The sequence below is a fragment of the Camelus dromedarius genome, chromosome 21 (assembly GCF_036321535.1).
Source record: "Camelus dromedarius isolate mCamDro1 chromosome 21, mCamDro1.pat, whole genome shotgun sequence".
In the NCBI taxonomy this organism is placed as follows: Eukaryota; Metazoa; Chordata; class Mammalia; order Artiodactyla; family Camelidae; genus Camelus; species Camelus dromedarius.
Window position 1 is genome coordinate 6,500,107 of NC_087456.1, and position 24,781 is coordinate 6,524,887.

The window sequence follows — 24,781 nt, forward strand, 5'->3', positions numbered from 1 at the left end:
CAGCAGGATGTCTCTAGAGCTAAATGTCACTGCCACTGTGCCATAGTACCTGACGTGTCTCCCTCCCAGCACTGTGAAAAGCCAGTGGATGCTCTAAACAAGAAACCCAGCAGCTGACATGCAATAAATGCTTAGAAAAGGGCAATTCTTTATTCCGTGGGGACACCCACAATTGGACACTTCCAGCAGGGAGAATAAGAAGGGTCCTGCCTTGGGTCCAGGCCTGAGGGGCCCTGGTGCTTTGAAGCATCTTCTAATTTTTTTAAGTGTTCTCCCAGTGCCTGGGGCTGGCTGGGGACATCTGGACGGGGCTCCTTCGTTTCCAGATTCTCCCCTTCAGAGAATTTTCTAGCGCTCTACATCCTCTCCTACATCTCTCCAATGGAGTTGGCCAGACAACCCAAAAAGCTCCAGGACTGGCTGCTATAGGGTCAACCTAGGGCCTCACTCTGGGAGGATGCACCATTTTATTCACAGGATTGTGTGAGATTCGGTTGCCAGAACGACGTTGAGACAAGATTTTGAGTGAATTCAAATTGTTTGTATTGACAGGGACCCTGCAAAGTCTTTTCCCCAGGGTCCCTGACACCTAGGGGCATCTATGCTTTTAGGTCTTGCCTTATCAATCCCTCCCTTTCCCATCACAGAGCCTTTGCCCAATAGCTGTAATTGCAAGTCTCCGAGCAACTGTCTTGAAGAGTGGGGCATGCTGTCAGGTACTTGAACGATTTCATATATCACTGGCAGTCATTCGTTCCTTCAGAAAGTATTTGTTCAGCACCTGCTACGTTCTAGGGCTGGGGACAGCATGGGGACAAGATGCATCCCTGCTGTCCCAGAGCTCACAGGCTGGAGGGGAGACAGAGAGGCAAGAGGGTACAGCTCAGTGAATGGGGTACCAGGGCAGGAGCTGGGCTGAGCCGCACAGAGAAGGGGGCTGAACGTGGTTCTGAATGGGACCTCAGGGGGAGCTGCCAAAGGAACTGTGGTTTGGGCTGGGGGGTAGACTGGAAGCTTCTTCCAAGTGCTCTTCGTAGCCTGAGAGTCTGCGATGTCCCACTCCAGATCCTTCCACGGTTTCGGGTGATAATGAGCTCAGGCCGCTGCTTGTGCACGTCAGCCAGGGCCTAACAGAGTTTCCATTTCTGAGCTGGAAGGGACCTGAAGCGATCATCCAGTCAACTTTTCGTTGTTCAGTGGAGAAAACTGAGACCCAACAAAGAAGTGTCTTACCCACGTCAGAGAGTCACAGAGTCAGGAGGGGCCCTTGGGCCTCAAGCCTCCCAGTCCTGGGCTTCTTCCACCTTAACTCAAGGCTGGGACAAGGCCTGAGCCTCCTTCAGGGAGATGAAACTTCCCATTTTTAAAAGGGGACCATTCCACCCCCAGCAGGTGTCACATTTCTCACATCCCCAATTAGGGACCCAACAACCCTTCAATCAACAAACGTTCCTGGAGAGGCTATCAGAAGCAAGTCTCCCCGGGAACACACGCTGTCCGACAAATTTCTGCCCCCAAGAAGTCACAGTCTGATGCTGGAAGGGCACATACAGGACAAACACGTGATACCCCGGGTCTCCAGCGCATCTCCTCCCGTGTGCTTGGTGCGCAGTAGGCGCTCAGCGGACGGAAACGGGCACTAGTTATTCTCATTTTCAACGCGAGTCCGCAGAGAGGCCCGTGGGTCGGTGAGAAAAGAAAGGAGGCGCTTTTCTTCCCGGTCCAGGCTCTGCAAACCGCCCCCCAACGCGCGGGGCGGGGCGGGGCGGCGCGGGAGCATCCCGCCCTCCTCCTCCTCAGTCCGGGTCCCCGCTCGGCGCGCGAAGGGAGGGGCGCGGGGGCGCGCACGCAGGGTGTCGGGGCGCGCCGGGCTCGCGGGGACGCGCACGGGCTGGTCTCTGCCCTAATGCGGCGGCTGGCGGCGAGAGGCGCTGCAGCGGACGCGGGGGAAGCGGCGGCGCCGGCAGCGCACAGCGCCGACTGCGCCCAGGGCCGGAGCCCTCGCCCTCGCAGGTAGGTGAGCGCGGACACCGGCGAGATGGGGCTGGGGGTAGGACGGGGTTCATGGAAACCCATCCAGCGACACCCCCTTGTTCCCGCCCTCCTCTGTCCGTCTCCGTCCCCTGACCTGTCCCCATCCCCCTCCACCCACATCCCCGACTTCCTCTCCACAACGTTACCTGCCCTGAATCCATCCTATGTCCCTGTCTGGACCTTGCCCCATCCAGCTCCCAACCCCCTGCCCGCCCCAACACCTTTTCTGTCTCATTGGCCGTATCCCCTCCCCCTTCCTGCCCCCTCACTCTTTTCCCCTTTCCTCCTGCGCCTGCCTCCTCTGCGAGCCCTGCCCTTACCTGTTTACCTCCACACCCCACTTTGTATGACCCCATCCCTTCTGTTTTTCCTGCCTGGCACATCGGCCCCTCTCCTTGCCCTCCCTGTTCTGGTCCCCAGCTCTTACCCCCATCACTCCAGGTGCCTGACTCTCCATTAGCTCCTTCACAGTTTCTATCCTTCCCAGGTCCCCTCTGCACACCCTGTCCTAGCCCCTTCCCAGCTGCCTCTTGGTTTCCTCTCCACCATAGTCCGTCTCAGGAACCCCATTTTCTTCCCCTTGGCTCTTAGCTGGCCTGCCGCCCATCACCTTCCCCACCTGCCCTTCCTGGTGCTGTTCGTAGTCACACGGCTTGTACTGAACCCCCTCACCTGCCACTGGGCTCTCCTTCCCTGCTTGGGAGGCGTAGGGCTCTGAAGGCCCTGTGTACTCGCTGTTGCAGAATCCACTTATAACCTTTTTCTGTATGTTTGATCCTATTCATGGCTTGGGGGCAAAGGATGCTGGGTGTTAGCAGGCCTCTCTTATGTTCTTCTTCAGCTGCCCTCTGCCCCTAGTTCAGGTTTGTTTCCTAGATGGACTGGGGGAGGAGGTATTAAGCATAGGGAAACCAGGATTGGGAAGAGGCAGGGTCCAAACAGATGGCTGAGCATTCTCTTCCTGGTCTTGATCTGAGCCCTGGGATGCAGAGGCCTAGAAGAGGAGCCCCACTAAGGGCTGGAGAATTTGGGATTTTAGAAAGGATTCTTCCTCAGCCTCCAAGTCAGCACTTTGGCATCGGGAGCTGTCATGAGTGGCCCATGGGCTGGGCTGAGAATGGGCAGAGTGCTGAATCACCTAGACTCTGGTCCCCATGGCAGCCCCTCTCCTGCTCAGAGCCAAGTTCTGCTCCTGATTCCTTCCTTGGCATTTGGCAGTGGTGTGTGTGTGTGTGTGTGTGTGTGTGTGTGTGTGTGTGTGTGTGTGTGTGTTGGGCAGATACCCTCTTCCTCAGTTAGGGGAGTGGGTGACAATGCCCCTTTCTTGTCTGTCTGTCTCCCTGGGATGAGGGCTTGGTGTGTTTTATCTACCCTTGGAAATGTGATGAGCCCTGCTGCGCCCCTGTCAAATCTCCTGCAAGGGCAGACCACAGGGCTTTGAGACCTGGTTGGGCAGGAGTTGAACTGTTTGTGTGGAGCTGGAGACTGGCTGGTTCAGAACCCACCAAAATTGAGACATAAGTAGGGGAAGCCCAGGGAAAATACGTGTGGAGAGTGGGAGCCCCTGGGGACGGGGCCATACCAGCTGTGGGAGCAGGGGGCAGGGAGAAGCAGCAAGGCAGAGACCTATCTCCCCCTGGTTTGGGGGTGATTGGATCTGGTGGAATTGCGTGGCAGGAAGAATTGAAGATGGGGGGTGGGTCTACCGGGCATCTAATACATTCTACCTTTTGTCCTGACAGAGCTGGCACTTCTGAGAGAGTAATTTCTTCCTCTTGTGTTTGGTTTCAGCTGAAGGGGTGTGTGTGTGTGTGTATGTGTGTGTATGTAGAAAGAGAGAGAAAGAGAGAGAGAGAGAGACAGAGAATAACACAGATGAGGAGGCTCACTCACACTTAGCCCAGAATTTGTGTTTGCCACCGTGAAACAGCGAATGGCAGCCCAATTTCCATCCTGGGGACCTTAGCTAAAATCCCAAGGCTTAAATTGGAGGTTAAGAGCAAATTGCTGACGGATCCTGTCCCTTCTCCTCAAGTCTCCCTCACTTTAAAATCTGAGTGGACTCCTGATTCAGCTCACGAGCAGCAACTCTGAATGGGACTCAGGCAGTGCCCAGCAAGGGCGGGTGGTGTGCGGCTGGGGCACTGGCTGTCCTCTGCTTTGTCAGCCTTCCGTGCCCTCCCATCATGAGTGGGGGTAGGGAGGGGAGCCTTCCTGGCATCAGTGCTCCCAGGTCTGCCTGCTATTCTTGGTCCAGGGAGGAGACATCACCTGGAGCCGTTGTCGAGAGCTGATTGGATTAGGGTTCTGACGTTGAAATGCTTGATTGGGGCTCGGGTTAAATGGGGGATTCTGATAACAATGTACGTGTTTCTCAGTTTTGTGCAATGAATCTCACCCCTCATCCCTTGTTTGACATCACAAAGGCTACACAGGGATAAATTGAGGCACTCAGAAAGGGAAGCCAGCTCCCTGCAGAGCTGGAGCGAGAGCTGGCTAGCTCCCTGTGGGCTGACGCAGACCATGCTCACTGGCCGGATCTCTCAGGGGCACACTGAGGAGGTGGCTGATATCTGGGGGTTGGGTTCTGGCTTTGGATATCTGCGGAGGGAGGGAGGTGCAGAGGAGGGCCCTATTTCTGCAGTGACTGAGAGACAGGATTCCAAGGCTCCAATCACTCTGTTGCAATGTGTTCCCTTTTCCTGGCGCCACTCTTCTCCAAGACCATCCAAGAGCTGGGGTGGGAGGATCATCACTCAAAAAAAAAAAAAAGAAATTCTAGAGAGGCAGAGAAGTTCAGTACCCAGTCTGTTTGGCCTCGGGGAAGAAGGAGGAAGGAAATGAGAAGAATTTAAGGCTCGTTACATATTTATTCACTCAGCGACTGCTAATGAAAAGTGCTGCTCTGCTAGGTGCTGGATCGCAGAGATGAAAAGTAAGACAGGGTCTCTCAGAGTTGCCAGTGTCATGGGGAAGAGAGACAAGAAATCAGACAAATAACACAGATAAGCTTGAGTGCAGACATGGGGACAGGGATGTTGAACAGCAGCATCTTTCATTCTCGCGGCATCAGTCCCCCCTCCTCTGCAGCTAGGAGATGCCATCAGAGTGATGGCTCAGGGCTGACCCTGAAGTTGACTGTGAAGAAGGAGGTGAGATGCAAGATGTCACCAGACCTCCGGCTTGAGGGGGAAGAGAGGGTTCTGGTGTAGCTACACCCTGCTGGGTACTGCTTCAGCCTGATGGGAGGAACTCTGGGACAAGAGCGAGGCTGCTTAACTCTCCTATTCCCATTTCCTAAGCACTTGCATTTTAGGGGCAAAGTGTGGTCAGAATATGCTTAGAATGTCAACGTGAGTTAGAGGAAAGAAGCCCAGTTTCTGCCCTCAGGAGCTCCTATCTGGTGGGGAAACAGCAAAGACACGCACAAGTATGTGCTCAGAAACCAGGTGAGGAAACACATTGTGAGTTCTGGTGTGTGTGGAAGGGCCTTGGAGTTCTGGGAGGTTAGAGTCAGGTGGGAGTCGTCAGAGAAGTCCAGGTAGGGGAGAGGAGGTGCGTGGTGATGGGGGATCCTTTAGAAGTTATGCTCTTGAGCACAAGTCACCACAAACACCCAGCTGAACTGGGAAGGAGCCTAAGAACAGAGGCGCCCAGCCTCACCCTCGGAGCAGCCCCCTCCTCCCCACACATCTGATGTAGTTCATTTTTTTAGTGTGTACGGACCCTTGGGATGTATCCCAGGAACTAAGCATGTAAGTCGAGTTGGAGAGACAGAAATGAAAAACAAATTATAATTCAGTACAGGAAATGCTCTAACAGAGGTTAGCTGGGTTCCTGGCATTGTAGGAGCACAGCTTCACCGTCCCGGTGGGCGGCAGGACCTGGGTGGTTGCACCGCACTGTTTGGATGGACTTGCGCTTTGGCTCAAGCAGCCTGATGTCAAACTTTTGAGCATTTACTCAAAACGCCCAGCTGGAGACCAAGTCCAGCTGCAAGGGCAGATGTTACATGCATACGGCCTGGTCCTTGGGGCTGCAGAGGAGGGCTCTGGGAGCGAACGGCTGCGCTGGCTGCTTGAGTAGGCACTTTGACATCTTTGCTGACCTGGTCAGATTGTGCCAGCCAGCTTGAGAACTCTTACACCAGCCTCCTTTCCTTAGGTTTTGAGACAAGTCAGGAAAAATAAAAGTGACATGATACAATAGTCATCATTAGAGAGCGCTTACTATGTGCTAGGCACCTTGCTATGTGCTTTATATGCATCCTCTCATTTAATCTTCATAAGGATTAACCCTACAAAAAAAGTATTGTTAGAATCCTGGTTTTACACACAATGAAACAGACCCAGAGAGGTTGTAATTTAAGATTGTAGAACAGGTAAGTTGCAGAACTAGAATTTAAACCTATATTACTTTGACATCAAATTCCATGCTCCTGTCCTGTAAGCTCACTGCCCCTGGTAGGACTGGAATGCTTTATCCACTTGTGCAAGGCTCTCTAGGGAAATCTGTTAGAAGTTAGCAGGCATTTTTGAGTACCTTCTGAAGAATACAGAAATCTGGTTCCTGCTTTCAAGTAGGGGAAATAAGATGGAGACATGTGAAAACTCTTGGAACGTAATGTAAGATGTTGGACAGTAAAATTCCAAGGGAAGGAGTGATGCCTCAGTGTGGCTGTGGGAGTCAGGGAGGTGACATGGCACCGTAGAAACTTCTCAGCCTTTGACATCCGACAGACCTGCATTCAAATCTTGGTTCTTTCACTTACTGAGGATCCTCAGTTTCCCAGTCTGTAAAATGGGGGTATTAATATGAACCTTGAAGAGCTGTTACAAGGATTAAATGGAATAAGGCAGTGAAGGGCCCCACACCCTCCCAGGCTGGCAGTAATACTCACCACATGCTAGCTGCTCTACACAGAGGGGTAGGAATGGACCTTAGCCTTGAAGAATTGGTAGAATTTTAAAACGGAAGGGATGATGAGAGTTTTCTAGATGAGGGCACCCACCAGGGGCATAAGCAAAAACTTGAGGGGGTTCAGGCTTTTCAGGGAAGGAGTGACATGCCTCACCCTGCCTGCTCTCCCCAGGTCCCTGCAGTAAATTCTTACATAAAAGTACATCTTCACGCAGAGCGTGAGGGGCTTATGTCTTACTTCTGGCTCCACAGTTAACAGAGCTTAAATATGTTTCTCTCTCTGTAAAGCTAGAAGATTGCTGAAAGTCTCTAGTCCCAGAAGCCCGTATCTCTGGGATTATGTCATTGATTAATTTCTTGTCTTGCCTTTCCTTTCCCAAAAGCCATGCCATGAAAAAGTTGGGAGTGCCTAGGGCCCGGTGGGTCATCCCCTCCTGGCCCCTGTGGCTCCCCTCCTCCGAGAAGCAGCTGCCTGAGCATCTGCCTTCTCCTTCACCTGCTCCTCCTCACTCTTCCCCTCCCAGGCTGGGCCAGCCCCTCCTGAAAGGCCTCCCTGGCAGCCCCTCTCCCCATCATTATGATGCTAATCGTGCTGTTAATTTTTCTGAGATGCAGAAAGAAAGCTCCAATCTGTTCTAATGAATTTAATTAGAGAGGGGCTTGGAGGGCTTCAGAACCTCTTACCAGGATCACAATAAACAGAGTTAACGAGATAAACAGCTTGGGATCAGTGGCTCAGGGCTAGGAAGGGAGGATTTCTGACTCAGTCCTAGAATGAGGAAGCCCCTGGCCCTGGCGGCGGAGGAAGGCTGTGCGGGCTGTTTTCCACCAGATGGGTTCCCTTTTGAGCTCCTTCTGCCCGCCCCACCCAACTCTGTGTATGCAGTTGCATACTAAGTTCTGCCCTTGGGTGACATGACCCCCTAGAGAAGTCTTATCCTTCTCGTCATCATCACTAAACATTTTTTGGGCACCTGCTGTGTGGGTAAGGAGTACTGCACCATCTTCTAGAGCAAATTGGAGCCTCATGAGACCTTGTCTCTCTCTACCCCAGAGGAGATAAGAGATATATGTTCAAACATAAGAAATATTTGCTAATTCCAGACAGTAAATGCCTGAAGGTTGACAGGAGATTACATAGGACTTCGAAGACCTGGAAAAACCTCTTGCAAGAGGAAGTACTTGAGATGAGTCTTGAGACATCAAGACTTGAAGACCTAAGAATCAGAGCAGCTGGAGGAAGAGCAGATTGAAAGGCAGGGATGCGCAGGGGATGTTTGAGTCAGGACGAATAAACGGCATGGCTCGGGAGGTGGGTGCATGTTGTTTGGTAGTGAGGGGTGTGTCTGAAACAGCGTATTGAGATGTGATCCTAGAGGACCCTGAGTGCTGGAGCCTTCACTCTCCTAAAGCGGGGTCTCACTGCTTTCTTTCTCTGAGCACTTGGGACGATCAGCTTGGGGAAGGGTTCAGGACAGGATGATTCTGCCCTTCATGCTGAGTTCACTTTCTTGGATCCAGCTGAGGCCAGTTGGGGTGGGTTGACCAGATACTAAATTTTGTTCTCGGATCTTGTGACTTTCTGGGAAGAGAATGAATGGCTGGCAGAGGAATTCCAAGGACTTTCCCCACTAATGAGAGTTTCCTGCTTCTTTACTGATGCTGGCCAATTTGCTTTGGCAGTGGCTTTTTTTGGGCAAATATTCTGTGGAATCTTCCAGTTCCAGGGTCAGTGAGTTTCATAACTCGTCTCTTTATATGATTAAGAGTTCTCTGAAGGTGTGTGTGTACCTGTGCATGTGCCCTTGTGTGTGCATGCTGCTTATGTTACTGAAATTCTTCCAACTGGATTCTGGTTCTAGTGTGATCACTATTTGTAGTGCAAAAGTTTTTAAACATTTCTGGGCCTTAATTTCTCCATGTGCAAGAGGGAAAGAGTCATCCCTGTATCCTATTGTATATAGATCCGTACTCTGAATTGTATATAAATCCATAAACTGAATGCTTTGAGAATAGAATTTTAAACATGAGGAGGTATTATAACTGTCATTTCTGACAAGAAATACAATATTGAGCTGAAATTTTAAGTCAATTCTCTCTCCCGCTTGGAAATTCTTGACTTGTGAGAGACTAGCCAGAGTTTTATTTGGGGGCACCAGCAAAGACGATGCTGTTTGTTATTTTCCATGACTTATCTGGGCTTGTGCATAATTAGCAGTGGAGTTAGTACATTGCTGTCAGGTGTTGGCTGGCCTATCCATGTGTGTTTGTATGGCAGACATTATTACAATGCCACTGTTATGATACCCATTGTGTGGTATTTTTCCACATGTTGGATGTGACATGTTCTTTATGAAAGAAAATGCCTCTGAAGCCACAGGCAATTTTCCTATGCTGATGAAGCAAGGACAGAAACTGGAGCTCTTTCTGATCATCGTCACAGGCTGAATGGAAATGAAGCCTTTGCGACTCATGTTGGGAGTTAAATCGGAGTTCTCTGGCTGATCCCAGCCCTGAGCTGAGCCTTGGCTTGTTTTTACATAATATTCATTCCATCTGCAGTTAGTCTTTGAAGCCTCTATTTTGTGCATAGCACACTTCTGGGTGGCAACTTGTCTTGAGAGAATCTTCAACTCATAGAATGTTAGAGATGGTTTAGTCCCATATCATTATTTTACTGATTAAGAGGAAATGGAGATAAAGAAGGATGGCATGACTTGCTTATGGCTGCATGGCTAGTTGCAGGCAGGGCTAGTTCTTCCACGTACCAGACCACTAGGAACTTTAAAAACTACATAAGAACCTAGTGACTGTACAAGAGGATATGTAATTAAGTTCCCTAAAGCAAGATTTAAACTAGAAATCCTTTGGGGTGTCAGAGAAGAGAAGATACCAATGTAGACTAAAGTCCTTTGGGGAGATTTTGAAGAGAATCAGGAGCTGGTCTGGGTCTCTAGGGACTGGTAGGATTTGAATGGATAAAGTTAAGCAAAAGACATTTCTGGTGGGGTGAGGGAGCGTAATCAGAGGTTTAGAGGAAGGAAGGTATGCTTGGGCGTTGAATTGGCCAGGCTGGGACAGTGGAAAATGCATCTTGGGGGGCCAGTTGAGACCAGACTCCAGAGACTCTTGACTCTGACTAAGGAGTTGGACTTTGTCCTGGAGTTGGTGGGGAGCATTTGAAGCTCTTTTGCTGAGCTCGCTCTTGCTCTGAAGACAAGATTGTGGTGTTAGGAGAATTGAACGGGAAATCCCTTCATAGGCACCTAATGGTATCTGGGGATAGTTCCTTCTGTTGGAGTGTTTGGGGGAAAGGGGGAATCCTGAAACTTTTTCTTGGGCACTGGTAGGGAGCTTGCTGCTGTCCAGGGTCCTGACCTGCCCTCTGAAAGATTTTTCTCCCAGTGATGCCAGGTTAGAAGGTAAAGCCAGGGAATGCTTAGAAGCACCCAAAAGGGATCTGGAAAACAATTCTGGCTAGGACTGGGTAGCATGTGGGCTTTCTGGCAGCGAATCAGTTTGCAGCATCTGACTTCACAGTCCTTGTGATGAAAGCAAAAGTTTGGGTTGGGGGAAACGAGTAATGGCCCTTTTAAGGAGGAGAGAGCATGTGTGTGCACATATGCATGCTAAAATGACCCAGTTTGTAGCCCTGTAAAATCTGCCTTAGAGTCTTTGTATTTACATGAGTATCCCAGTACATTGCTTTTCTCGTTGTGAAAATGTACTCTTTCTATTCAATGTTTCAGAGTACCTAAAACCTCTCCAGCACACATGGAGGGAGCAACAGAATTTCCCAGAAGACCTTACTCTGCTTCAAATGAAACGTCTAAATGATCAACAGTAGTGCTGTCCAATAGAGCTTTCTGTGATGATGGACATGTTCTGTATCTGCCCTGTCCAACATGGTAGCCACTAGCCACAAGTGGATACTGAGGACTGAAATATGGCTAATGTGGCTGAGAAGTGAACTTTTAATTTAATTTAATTTTAATAGCCATGCGTGGCTAGTGGCTGCTGTATTAAACTGCACAGCTCTAGCGTCAGAATCCTTGTCATTTGGCCCTCATACCTAAGCCTCTTTGACTTGGGGTGAAAATGGACTTCTGGATGGGGATGAATTTGACACAGTGCTGGAGAAAAACCCCATGCTGAATGTGAACTGCAAGTCTGCTCCTGGGCTGTGAATTGTGCCCTTTTTACTTGTCCCAGTGAGAACAACCATACATGATGCACTGCGGTTTTCCTTTCAAGGGCAGGGAGAAGGCTCCTTGGATTCTGGCTCTGGTCCCAAGGACCTGATCTGAGACTTTTTGGAGCCTTGAGTGGGCCAGCAACACAATGTGTATGGCCCTGGACAGTTGACTCTGCGCTGAAGTGAGGGACAGATGATTGCTGTTATATCAGCACATCTGACAGTCAGCAGAGTGAAGTTCATGGTCTTGATCTATCTCCCTTTCTGACTCAAGGCATCATTTCATCTTGTTTACCTCGTTTAATGGATGAGGTGTGGGTCAGTGGTAGAGGTACCAGAGTGGGGAAATGTGTTAAAATGCCAATCAATAAACAAGTAACAATAACCTGCTAAAAGACTGGGGCAGAAATTTCCACGTGTTGGCATGTGCCAGTGCACAGAGATCTCTGTAACCTTACCCTAAACACATTTGGTTTTTCTGGGTCTCTGGTCTTAGGCTTGCTATGTAGAAGTCTGGTTTCCTAAACCAGATTGTGTGTGCTTTTTAAAGCCATGCCGTACAGTTTTCTTTCATAGAATCTCAATGTTCTGATAGTAATCCTTAATAAATGCCTGCTTGTGAGTAGCTCTTTGTTAGCCTGGAGCTGTGGGTCTGACTCCTAGAAAATGTGTGCACATGAATACAAATAATATTTATCAAGCCGCTGCTGGGCAAAAGTCTCTGTACGTGGTACTGTGGGCAGTGACAAAGGAGGAGCCAGGGATAGTTGATCTCAGTCTAATGGGAGAGCAAAGGCAGGCACGTGTGAAAAATCATACACGCACACACACAACCAATAGACAGAAACAAAGACCAAAGTGGTGGCAGGATACAGGGCTGGGGGAGGGGTGCAGGATGCTGGAGGGGCCGTTTTATGTGTGTGTCTCTGTCTGGCCGTCTCTCGAGGATTCCCTCCTTCATGAGGCTGCGCTGGTACCAGCCACCTCCATGCCTGCAGTGACAGTGCCGCCTTTATGGTGGGTCAGGCAGCTCGCTGTCTCACGGGGGCTGTGCTGAGGCGCTGCTGTCCTGAGCTTGCCTCTTCTGTGGTGAAGAGCGCTTGGGGGGTGGGGTGGGGGGAGTGGGAGAAAACTGTGAAGGGGGAAGGAACTCCTTTTCCTTCTTGTCACTTAAATGGTAACAGGGTCCGCTCTCAGCTTCCGTCCTTGTCCCAGGAGGGGCTCGTTTGGACTCCAGCAGCTCTTGTACGTGCAGATCTGTGATGCAGGCTCAGGTGCAGATCTGGAGGAGACAGGAAAAGCTGAGCTTAAGGATGTGGCTCTCCACAGTCACCTGAGCCCCCTGCTCTGCTCCCAAGGGGTGTTCACTGCCTGGTGGGGGGCAGGTGGGCTGCATCTCCCGACTGGGGCTGGGGAGGGACTTCTCTGGTTGACTCACAGGGAGGAGTCTGCCCTTTTCCGTCCTCCATGCGTGCATGAGTCACTGGGGATCTTGTGAAAGTGCAGAGGCAGAGTCAGCAGGGCTGGACTGGGCCTGGATTCTGCATTTCTAACCAGCCCCCAGGTAATGCCAGTACTCCCAGTCAGCAAACCACATTCTGATTGGCAAGGCCGTACACGTGTGTTCTCAACCTGGCAACACATTAGCCTCACTGGGCAGAGATTTTTAAAGATGCTGATGCTGGGGCCCACTCTGCACCAAATAAATCACAATCTCTGAACATTGGATTTGGGCACAGGAGTGTTTAAAGGCCCTCCTGGTGATCCTAATGTCCAGCCCAGGCTGAGAACCACTGGCTGTCTGGATGGTTTTTCTCCCCCACAGTACCACATACAGAGACTTATGCCCAGCAGGGGCTTGATAAAAGCTGATCTGCTTTTCACCTGGCTATTCCGTCCTTACCCTAGGAGACTAAGAGCCTCGAGGGCACAGAATGTCTCGTGTCACCAGCCCTGCCCCGCCGCAGTCCTCACTCGGCAGGTGGGCTCACTCTGTCCCTTTGGCCACTGCTCCCAGGGATGTACCATCAGCCATGAGCGACCAAAGAATGTGGCTGGTCTAGAGGAGGCCAGTTCTAACTCCCAGAACCAGCCAAGGTGGGCACCCGGTGCCTAGAACCATGCCCGGCATGTAGTAAACTTTCAAGAAATAGACATTGAATGGATGATTGTTCCAGTGTGAGGTGGCAGAAAGGGCACTGGATTAGGGGTCTGAAGAGCAGACGAATTAGGGATCTAAAAGGACCAGAGCAAGTTAGCTTTAATTTTCTCAGTTGTGAAATGGGGATAACGTGCCTACCAAATAGGACAATTTAAACAGAGTAATGTAGGAGAAAGGGCTCTGTAAGAGCTCGTGTTGTGCAGGTAAATGATTGTGCAGGGATTCATTTTAAAAGCAGCTGGCTAAGCTCTCGGTATTGGTCTTCCAACCCCTGCTCTAACAGACCCTCCCAGGTCCCACGGTGCATGCTTCTGTCCACAGAGCAGCAAGGGGCAAGGGAGGAGCTGTCCACTGGACACCTGCTCTGGGTCAGGTGCTATGCTGGATGTTGGCTTTTATCACCTCCTTGATTCGTCACAACCTTTGGATTGGGTGTTCTTATCTCCATCACATGGGAACAAATGGGGGCTCAGAATGATCCTGAAGCAGGATATCTCCAAGTGACAGAGCTGGAACTAGATCTGACTCCAAAGTCTCCCCATCCTGGCTCACTACCAAGCGGGCAGCTCTGGGCTCTGACATGGGCTGACAGCTCCTTGTTTGAGAAGCTTTCTTGTCTGGGAGCCACGTGTACTGAGAGTGAAGTAAGAACCTGGGCATCACAGAAACTCCAGTCTTCACTTAGGGAATGGGTCTGATGGCACAGGAGTCCTGGCCACCATGGTGCTGGAGAGTCGCTGCTTAGAGTTGTTGTCAGACCCCAAGGCAGAGGCTGTGACGCCTTCCCTGTAGAAGAGTCACCATCTGTCCCCACCATCCCCTCCCTGCTTGACAGAGCCACTGAACCCAGCTCTCATCTGTTTTGCTTACCTAAGCTTACCTTTCATTCTGGTACTGAAAGAAAATGGGAACCACAAAGGGAACAATCTCATGAGCCTCCCTTTATCTGCAGGTGGAACATCAGCAGAATATTTTCATTGTCTGGTGCTCACGCTCCCATCCCATGGTGTGTGTAGAGGGGTCTCCTCCAATAGACTTAGCCCCGGGAGGGGGTCCCAGTGTCTGTTATTCTCCCGCCCACCAGCTTCAGCAATGCTGCCCATGTCACAAGGGCACATCCCGCCAGGAGTCAGCCTGGCTAAGCTGCTCAGTAAAAGAGGAAGGAGGATTGGTTTGCATGGTCTGACCCACTGGAGGGATCCGCCTAGTCCAGGTGCTTGTCTGTCTTTACCTGGAAGACTTCGTTAACTCAGGACCTTATCAGGTATTAGCTGAGACTAACTGAATCCACACTGAGGAAGAGAACTGTACAAGTTCACTGGACCGGGAGCAAGCGTGACCGCGCAGATGCTGCAGGTATCCCGTGGTGGGCTTTGGGTACAAATTTCTGATGCTCCTCACTGAGAAATGACTGGCTCTCTGTTCATATCTGGCCCACATTTGTCCTCTTGCTGCGTTCTAACTTGGCTGATTTTTCTCTTACGTATTCCCTGAAATTCTGTGCTGAGCTTCCTGCATCAGAACCAGTATTGCAACATCCAGAATGCTCTTAAACTTTATGAATTGTTCAAAGTTTATTTTTAAGTACAAACAGTTTATCCGTTGTGTTGCTTCAGTATGTCTCTGCTAAATACCCATTTTATATTTGGGTTTTTCTTCTTCTCTTTCTCTTTAAGAATCTCTAGTGTTGAGTTCTGTTTCCTGTCTCTGGCTCTGCATGGTCAGCTTGCTGCCCCTCTTATGGGAATGAAGACTTCCAGTTAGGCCTGGGCTGAAAATGCATCCCGTCACCCGAAAGCTTGGCCACCCACGACCTGTCTGTGTCATTTAACGTTGTTAAACACCCCATCTGACTGTAGAGGTCGGGGTCTTCGTGCTTCATCTTTTCACTCCCGTGGACTACGGCTACTCCAGGGCAACCTGCCCTGGTAGTTTAGGGATTGGCATGAGTCTGCTGGGCTTCTGGGACTTGGATGGGTTGGCAGGTGGGGCCTCAGGTCTCTGGCTCTATTCCTATAACATTTAGCCGCCTTCACAGCTGCGGGGGCCTCCACTCCGCACTGACAGCTGGGGACTGTGAGATGTGCACGTTAGGGGGAAGCCAAGGTGAAAGGAGATGCAGCACAGGACTGTGAATGCTGTGTGGCTGGGCCCTTCTGGAAGGTTCTGGAAGGCTGATGTGGGGCAGGAGGGAGGCGAAGGTCAGGGCCCCATTCTGCATCAAACTGGGAAAACCCTCTCTGAGCATATCCCCTCTTTCCTTTGTGTTCTTAAACCTTGAAAAATAAAGAGAAGGCTTTGGGATGGCATCCTAAAAGGTTACAGTGGGGCTTCTGAGAGCAAGAATGCTTTGTTTCTCCATGGGCTGGTGACGTCATCTGGGGTCAGCCCAGATGCTGGCATGTTGGGGACAGACCAAAACAAGCCAAGGACTACTCAGTGGTGGCTAAAGATATTCCGCTGGCTTGGACTATTTTTGCTCCAGATCATTCATCTGCCTTCTCCTCTTTCTGCCCTCCCAGGTCTGTTTTCCTCCATTCCCAGTGTGGGATGCCCAAGGGCATGCATCTGGTCTGGGACGCAGAAGTGTACAAGAGCAAGACTGCCTGGGTTCCAGTCTGTCTCTCTAGTCACTAGCTGAGTGATCTTTGGCAAATGACTTAAATCTTCACTAATTTTCATCTATGAACCAGGGAGTTAAATAGTACCTATCCTGCATGGATTTGTTAAGGTTAGTTTAGATAATGCACATGAATTTCTTTGCTTAAAGCCGAGCAAATAAGAAGTGGCTGACGAAAGTGAGCCGTTGTGACTTCCCTGCCGTCATTTCCTCCTGGTGGCTTCCTGCCCTGCCTTAGTCAAGACACCTAACGGCTTTGGGGAGCAACCAACGATATTTCTGAGCCTCAGATAGTTGCTCATTTGTGTGCTAGATCCTGTGAGAATTACAGTGGAGAAGAAGAGGCAATCTCTGCCCTCAAAAATCTCGCACTCTAACTGAGCAAGCACACTAGGCATCCATGTGTGGTGAAGACCGCTAACTACACAAGGTGATAAAGAATAAACGCACAGGCATGGTTTGGACCACAGAGCTCTTGGAGTCTGAGAGAGAGTTCATTTTCATCTTGAGCCTGGGAGACTCAAGGAGGAGACTTAGGATGGAGCCTTGAAAGATGGAGCCTTACTCTTTCTGTGCCCCTAACGAGCTCAGTAGGGAGAGTCTCCAAAGGGGAGGGAGGGTAATTCAGAAGAAATGGACAGTCTAGTGCCTTTAAGCCCTGATTTCCTAATTTCATGCCGGCCACATCTATAGAGAAAAAGGATGATGGGCCAAAAGGGATGACTTTTCTGAGGCACAGACACAGTGAGGAAACCAATATAAAGTTAAATCAACAAAACAGAGGTAGAAGTGAGATGCACGTATCAGGCCAGGGTATGAGGGTCCATTTCGCATATGAAGCCACTTTGGTTTCCTTGTTTTGCTTCCTATAATCTACTTGTATCCTTATCATACCCTTGCCACACCAGGTCAATACACTGAGCTAATGTGGTATTTCCACTGTAGACGTGGGAAAACCAAAATGTAGAGAGTTGGGGGACCCGGGGAGGAAGCAGCATGAGTCAGGGCAGAGCCAAGCCGAGTTGCCTCCCTCCTGACCCTTGGCCTGTGGATTCCTCGTCTCGCTCTCTCCTGGTCTTCTCCTGTGACACAGGTCTCAGCTGGTGGCTAGTGTAAGGCCAGCCCTGGATCCCGAGGTGGGGGAGGGAGGGCAGGCCACCACCCAAGGCAAGACCTTTTCCTGTTCAAGCATCTCTGGCCCAGAACACCATGTGATCATCCCTGCACCCTCCCAGCTCTGACAGGGTTTCAAGTCCTGGTCTCAACAGCCACGGGACTTGGTGGCCAGGCCTGGGAACAGCCCATTGTCTTCTTGCATCTCCGCTGGTTGTGTGGCTGCTGGCTAGCTTGCTTGTTCAGTTTTAATTTGTTTTGTGTGGGCTGCTCTGAGCCCTATATTCAGCCACAGCTGGGCAGCTGGCACCTGCTCAACGTTTGGCCCAGTCTAGCCTAGGATTCTCCATGGTACTGATGGAAGACTGCTGGCTGTGTGTGTGCGTGCATGCATGTGTGTGGTGGGGGACAGGAAGGTGTTAAGCCCCATGAAAAGCAGACTTCTTTCTCTACAGGGGGCTCGTTTTTTAGTGGAGATAACTCAGGACTGATGTGTGTCTTTTGGGAGCCCCTGTGGTTTTCTTCTTGCACGGGTGTGTTAATGGACCTTGGTTATCAACCTGGCCACCAGTGGGAGGACAGGAGGTGTGCTGTGGTCATGGGTTCTAGGCGTTAGTAGCCCATGACCTCCCCCCATCCCTGGTTATGGTCGTCGCAGCAGCAGCAGCAGCAGTAAGAAGAAGAGTGAGGTTATCATAATGACAGCTTCCAGATATTCAGAGCTTACTATGAGCTAGGGGCTTTTAATAGATGTCTTATTCCACACTCACCCATGATGTATTTCTGGTGGCCTTGCTTTATGGGCAGGGAAAGGGAGGCACAGGAAGATTGATGGGTTTTTTCTCTGAGGTCGCTCGGCTAGTGAGCTGTGCGGTGGGGCCTCAACTCAGATCCTTCTGATTCCAGTTGGACTCATCTGATTGAGCTCTTTTTGGTGGGGGGGATTAGATTTTTTTATTCATTTTTTAAATGGAGGTACTGGGGATTGAACCCAGGACCTCGTGCATGCTAAGCACACACTCTGCCACTGAGCTATACCCTCCCCCTAAGCTCTTAACCTTCATGCTGTCTGAATGCTGAGAAGATCCTTCCCCGCAAGAAAGTCCACTGTAATCCTGACCACCACCCTGTTCCCTCCTGCTGGAGGAAGAAGAGGAAGAGGTCTGACCAGCTGATGGGTTCCTTGGTTATGGGGGAACCTTAGTATCTCGTGGGATTCTTAGACATCTGAGCTTGGGGAGACCCTGGGGTTATGTCAAGTTATGTCAAGCCCCTCACTTTGCATAGGAGGAAGACGAAGCCTGAGGAAGGGACTCACTCAAAGCTGGACAGCAACGTAATGGCAACGCGAGGAGTAGAACCCAGTCTCCCGGCTCATAGCCCTGGTTTGTCTTGCCATCGTCTGTTAACAGAGCAGCTTTGCTGCCCCATGGCCCTGCTGCCACCTCCCCAGATGCTGCTTTTCCTGTGAGCAGGAGGCATGGGGGCAAGGAGTGGTGGTGGGAGTTGTCAGGTTTGTCTCCTTCTGAGGCAGGCAGAAGCTCACAGGATCCCTCCAGAGCCAGAGGAACGCAACTGCATTAGTCTCAGCTGTGATGCTGGCAAGCGCATGAATACAAAGCCAGGTGGAGGCTGGTGTGGGCCTTGGGACTCACTTCTGGCTCTGCCTTTGTCTTCCCATTAACCCACTGGAAACAGTGATCATTTCCCCAAATCACAGAGGGGTACACTGAGACTGAGGGACCCAGAACCCCAGCCAGGGAAGTCTGGGAACTTACCCTGTCCTCGTCCATCCTCTGTCCAGGCACTGACACTGCCTCTTAGCAGGGCTCAGCGGGACCCAGTGGGTTGGATGCAATCCTACAATTCCCTTCGTCATTATTTTTTGTAAATCGTGTTAAAGTAAAACATGCATACAGTAAAGCACACGAATCCATGGTTTATATTTCATAAATGTTAGCTTGCTGATTATAAAGGTAAAAGTTATACAATTTGAAACAAATGAACAAATAAGGAAACCTAGTCACTTAGAAATAACAACTGTTAAGATCTGATGTTTATGTTTTCAGTTGATCTTATTCTGGTTTGAGAGTCATTGCTAGAAGTTGGCTGTTGGGGACAGAGGACAAGGACAGGGTCCTTCTTAGGATATTTCACTGGTGGTCCCAGCTACAGCTTGACTTCTTTTTTTTCCCCTTTTTAAAAAAATTTGAAGTATAGTCAGTTTACAATGTTGCGTCAATTTCTGGTGTGCAACATAATGTTTCAGTCATACATATACATACATATATTCCTTTTTATCTTCTTTTTCAAAATAGGTTACTAACCAGATATTAAATATAGTTCCCTGTGCTACAGCCTGACTTCTGACCTTTACCTGCAGCTTAGAAACATTATCATCCCCACCCCACTGTTAATAAGTCAAATAATCAGCAGTAACACCGTGCAGGCCATTGTTTATTGAATGGCCTGCATTGTTCAAAATACAAAAGTCAGGTTTGACGCTTTGGGAAGAGAGTCCTAGAGCACTTGAGGTCAGGTGTGTCCCCAGGGAGACCAGTTGGCTGGGTAAATGCTGGGTGTTTACACACATCTGAGTTGGAGCCTGCTTCTCAGGCCTCCCTTTGGGGCTCATGAGCAAGGCTTAGAGGGCAGCAGCCACTGAGTGGAAGGATGCGGCCCCATTCTTGGGCTCGTCAGTCTCAACTATTTGTGCCTGAGTCTTCCTACGGAGATCGGCTTCCACTGGGCATTGAGTCATTTTACATGAAGTGTTCAGAAGGGTACATGGTGCTGCCCGAGCTCTGCCAGTGTTTGCTGATCCCACCGTCGTCATGCGCACCATCTCACTCTCCAGGCTGAAGCAGAAACTGTCAGAGCTGCAAGGGACCAAACACGGGCTGCTCTGTGACTCTCAGACTTAAGCCTCATCAGGGCTTCTTAGAACACAGGTTGCTGGGCCCCACCCCCACAGTTTCTGAGTCAGGAGTTCTGGGATGGGGCCCAAGAACGTGCATTTCTGACAAGTTCACAAGTGCTGCTCCTGCTGCTGGTTTAAGGGCTGCACTTGGACAACCACTAATCCAACTCTTTCATTTTTGCAACGGTGGGCCTGCTATGGTCTGAGAGTCTGTGTCCCTCCAGAATTTCGTATGTTGAAAACCTAATGCTCGAAGTGATGGTGTTAGGAGATAGGGGCTCTGGGAGGTGATTAGGTCGCGAGGGTGGTGCCCTCATGGATGGGATTAGTGCCCTTATAACAGAGACCCTAGAAAGCTTAGCTCATCCCTTACACTGTGTGAGGACACAGAGAGAAGGCAGCTGCCTGCAACCTGGAAGGGGGTCCTCACTAGAACTTGACCACACTGGCAGCTGCCAGAGCTGTGAGAAGTCTGTTGTTTTTAAGCCACCCCGTCCGTGGTGTTTGGTTGTGGCAGCCTGAAGGGTCTAAGACCACACCATGTCCTGGTCCATTTGTCCTCCGGGAAGTGCAGCAGCTGGGGGGTGAGGGACTGCTCTCTTAACGAGACAGAAGCTGTCCCAGCTCTGTGGAAAGGGGACAGGAGCAGACGCAGCATGACTCAGGGCTGAGGGATAGGGGCAGGAGTGCAAATCCTGGCCACCCTCCCCCCCACAATTTCAATTGTTCATCCAAGAACCACTTATCAAGTGTCTCCTGTGGGGAAAGGGCCACTCCTGGTGCTGCGTGGGGGGACCAGGCCAACAGGACAGTCTGTCAGTCTGTGTTGCCGCAGCATGTCCCCCTCTCCTCCTGTCTGCTCCGTTGACAGGGCCTCACCCTCCAATGGACTTTGGAGTCACCCTGTCACTGCTGGGTGCACAGGGAGAGGAGAGGGCTCTGAGTCGGGAGGCCAGATGCCAAGCCTCCTTCTGCTCTGACTCATCAGGGGACCTCAGCTCAGTCATCCTCTCTAGGCTTCAGCTTCTTCATCAGAAAATTCCGTGCAGCAGTAGGTGGGGTGATGGTTGCACAAGACTCCTTCCGTAGCCTGATTCGAAACCTCTGGGGGCTCTCGGATGGCTGATGTCGTCTGACTTCTTGTCCGTTGTTACTCAGTTAAGATCCTTACTCCATGCTTCCCTCCTTAATATGAAACAGATTGGGGCTCTCCTGGTGCGTGGGGTGTGAGGACTTTGAGAGCAGGTGCCGTGTTCCCTGCTGGACCCTGCCGACTGCAGGGCTGGTTTTGCCCTGAGAGTTTCACTTTGCTTTTCTTAGTCATCTATTGTTTCGTTTATCCACAATGGACTGTGAGTGGAGACAGGACACATATGGAACTTCACAGAGCTAATGAGGCGCACAGTAATAATCCTACAAATGTGCCTGAAGATGTTGCTCACCAGATTGTATTCATTTAACCAGAATTTTTATATAGCACATCAAGATGTTTCTAGTACTCAAAAAAAAGTGATAATTATCCCTAAAGTGGATTTTCATTCACTGGAAATAAACACTATTTACACCTATAACAGAGAAGTGCATGCAGATTAGTCTGAACGTTTCTCTCTTGCAGAGACAAAATTTCAAATTTACAAAGCACGCAAGATAAGAATTTCCAACTTTATGATGTGAGAGCAGCTTTTGACTATACCTTAACATTCGATTAAATTGCTACACTATAATTTGATCCCCAGGCCTGACATGATATAATATGCCATCTAAAAATGTGTTAACAAGTAATGCTTTTTCTTATCTAGTTAACCTGAGCTAAATTGGACAGGATATGCCACTTGCTAAATTGGGAAGGAGGAGAGTTGAATTTATGCAGGTAATAATCATTATTAAAGTTGGTGTTAAAACTACTCTTTATAAAAATTTTAATGATAACCTGATCTAAAATGGCATATTTTTAAACTGAAAAATATGCAAAAATAACCAAATCATTTTAGCACTTTCTTGGTGTGATTACAAGATAGCAAGATGGGAAGCGTTAACAAGAACAACCTCTAAGATTTCCTCTGGCTCTGACGCACTGGGATTCTAGGATGGCATGGGGTCTGAAAACCACCATGAAAACCGGAGAAGGTAGTAGTTTGACGGGGGTGGGTGGTGGACGCAGTGTGCCCCCTTCCCCGCAGATTGTTGTTGGAAATGGGATTAGACACGTTCTTTGAGAGTCCAGATGTCAGAACTACAGAAAACATCATTCTGTCGAACTAACCCAAGAGCTTTCTAACCATTAGACTCATTGGATCCTAGAATTGGAAGGGGCCTTAGACATCATCTGATCCTACTAGAGCTGCCCCAAATAACTGAACTGAGAAGCCTTGCGTGGTGTGAGCTCTGTGTCTCAGGGAGCGTTTAAGCAGAGGTCAGTTGCCCCCATGCCTGGGATGTTGGCCTGCCCCTCTGGCCTCCATGGCTAGAGCCTGCCCGTGGGGCTCAGAAATGAGTGTGGCCAGATGGACACTACTCTCGCCCCTTCTCTCCCATCAGCTGAAAGTTGCGTTTGGCAAAGATCACTCTGGGGATGGATGAGTTTGGGGCCATGTCCTGGGACTCCTGGGAGCTTTGCTGTGACACCATAGGGGCTTCCCGCGGCCTCGTAGGCATGCCTCGACTGGGTGAGCAGGCCAGAGTGTCTTCAGTGGCATCAGAGTTTTAGCCACATGTCTGAAAGAGGCACTAATGACCTAGACTAGAGGAAAGGCCCTTGGACTTGGGACGCATCTGAGGCCCCACCTAGCCTAAAGCATCTTCTGTATGTGATGATGTGACAGTGTCAGTACACGCTGTCTCCGTGCTGCTTCCTCCCAGCCTGGCTTGCTGCTTTTCTGACCACTGAAACAGACGGGAAGCAATGTCGTGGAAAGCCCAAACCCTGGATAATCTACAATCCACGTTTGGTTTCCAAATGACCTACTGCATAGCATTTTTACACAGATTATCTTTCCTAATTTTTCTTTTGTTGAGGCTGAAAACAAATGCTTTTATATACTTCAAGTCCATATTAGAAGGGAGGTCCCCACTACATTTGCTGCAGATAATTGATTGCTTTTAGTTCCCCATAATCACATTAGCTTATATTCTTTTATGTTAATCCTCTTCAGCTTTGGTCATTTCCTCTGTGTGTGTGTCCCTCATATCCCCCACTTAGACTTGACTGGCTTCTCTGAGCCCCAGCCTAGAGCCTTCTTTCTGCATCTCTTTATAGTCAAGGCTCAGTAACCGGCTCTCATTACTTTGGGGTGCAGTTAGGATGAAGCCAGTTGAAGCACAGGGTTTATAACCCTGAGCTGGTCCTTTAGGCTCTGTTTCTGTCTGGGGGAGGCGTTTGCTGCATGTGTGTGTGTCCTGAACACAGCTGTTCATACAGCGCACACTCCTGATGAGGTGTCAAACCCATGCCAGCCGCTCCGTATCTCACTGACATGCTGAGAGAAGACTGATGCTCTTGGCTTGCCCGCTCGGAGAGTGAGAAGGGAATCCTCATGGTGAAGGTGCGAATGAGTTTCTCAGCTGGGTTCTCAGGACACCCTCTTTCTGCCTGTGGCTGTCACCATCAGGATCCTCTAGGCACACCTGGCTCTCCGTTGGTGGCCGGAAGAGGGATGGGGAGGGGCTGGAGAGGGGTGGGCCAGAGGAAAGCGGATTGGCTTCTTCTCTGCTCTTCTTGGTATGGAGGGGGGGGGGGCGCCGAGGCTCCAAGCAAGCTTCCTGGGTTTCTCTCAAACCCCGACCTGACCTGACCGTAGTGGAATCTGGCTACTAGATTGTTTGCTTATTGCCGCTAGGCTGCCTGCTTCTCACTCCAGTCTGCAGCCTTTCTGTCTGACCTGTGCATAGATGCTCACTGAGAGCCTCAGTTCTCGCCACTCCTCTCTCTCTTGTTCACCCAGTCCTTGGGCAGTGGGCTCATCCACGGGGCCTGTGAGCCAGGGGTTGCGTGTAGGTAGCCTCATCTTCTCCCGTTTTCCCCACGGGGCCCCTTCATTTTGTGCCTGCTTGGTGAGTGCCTGTCCTGGGGGAAGGGGCCAGCTCAGCACCTGGGAGCCTGGCCTGAGACAGCAGAGCCTGGTTGGCTTGCCTCCCCCCACCCTCCCGACCTGGGAAATCCTCTAAGCTGACCTAATTACCTGCCACAAGGAACAGCGTATTGATTCCTGGCAGATGTTGCAGTTTGAGGAGGGAGCGGATCCTTGGACAGGTGGGTGTGTGCCACTCTGGGATTAACCTTTTGTTTGCTGTCTCCCTGGGACAAGTGTCTCCTTTCACTTTGCCATCCCTGTGGGCGTGAACCCTTTCAGAGCTCTTCCAGCCTGTCTGTCCTCCCTGGTCATCCATCCGTCTCTGGTACCCAGGAATCACAGGCCCAGCTCAGCACAGACCTGCCTCACCTGGGGCGTTTCTGCTTCTCTGTCTTGGCGGGGAGCATCGTCAGGAGATGGTGTTTTCAGCCAGAAGCCCCAGTCTTTCCTCCTTCAGGGTCCCCTTCCACCCCTGTCCACATAGGAGCTGTTCAGTCCCCTGGGGAGTCCTTGGTGGGAAGCAGTTTTCCACTGAACCTTCTCCAGGCTTCACTGTGCTGACAGCTGCTCTTCCAGACCCCCCAGCTTGGGGGACGCTGGAACCCTGGGGGGTGTTGTGCAGGGCAGTTCACCTTGCTCATCAAGCAGCTATGGAGTGTGTGCTTTATGTTAAGTTTATGGAGCATGGTCTCATACAATTCAGCGTGCAGGGTTCTTTACCTGCAGGGCCTCCCTTGAGCTTCCATAT

General features: G+C 50.4%; 1 protein-coding gene across 17 annotated transcripts in view; it reads left to right on the top strand.

The window, feature by feature from the left end:
• Positions 1 to 1,905: 1,905 nt before the first annotated feature.
• The window catches only part of NFASC (neurofascin), a 175,465-nt gene continuing 152,589 nt past the window's right edge, over positions 1,906 to 24,781 (top strand). For 7 of the 17 annotated variants that reach the window (XM_031438744.2, XM_031438746.2, XM_031438739.2 and 4 more), the window contains exon 1: positions 1,907 to 2,013. In XM_031438744.2, the coding sequence (XP_031294604.2) occupies positions 1,907 to 2,013 (107 nt within the window). Of the gene's footprint in view, positions 2,014 to 24,781 lie in introns of all 17 variants that reach the window. The other 10 variants (XM_031438748.2, XM_031438749.2, XM_031438750.2 and 7 more) reach the window with 3 other exon arrangements.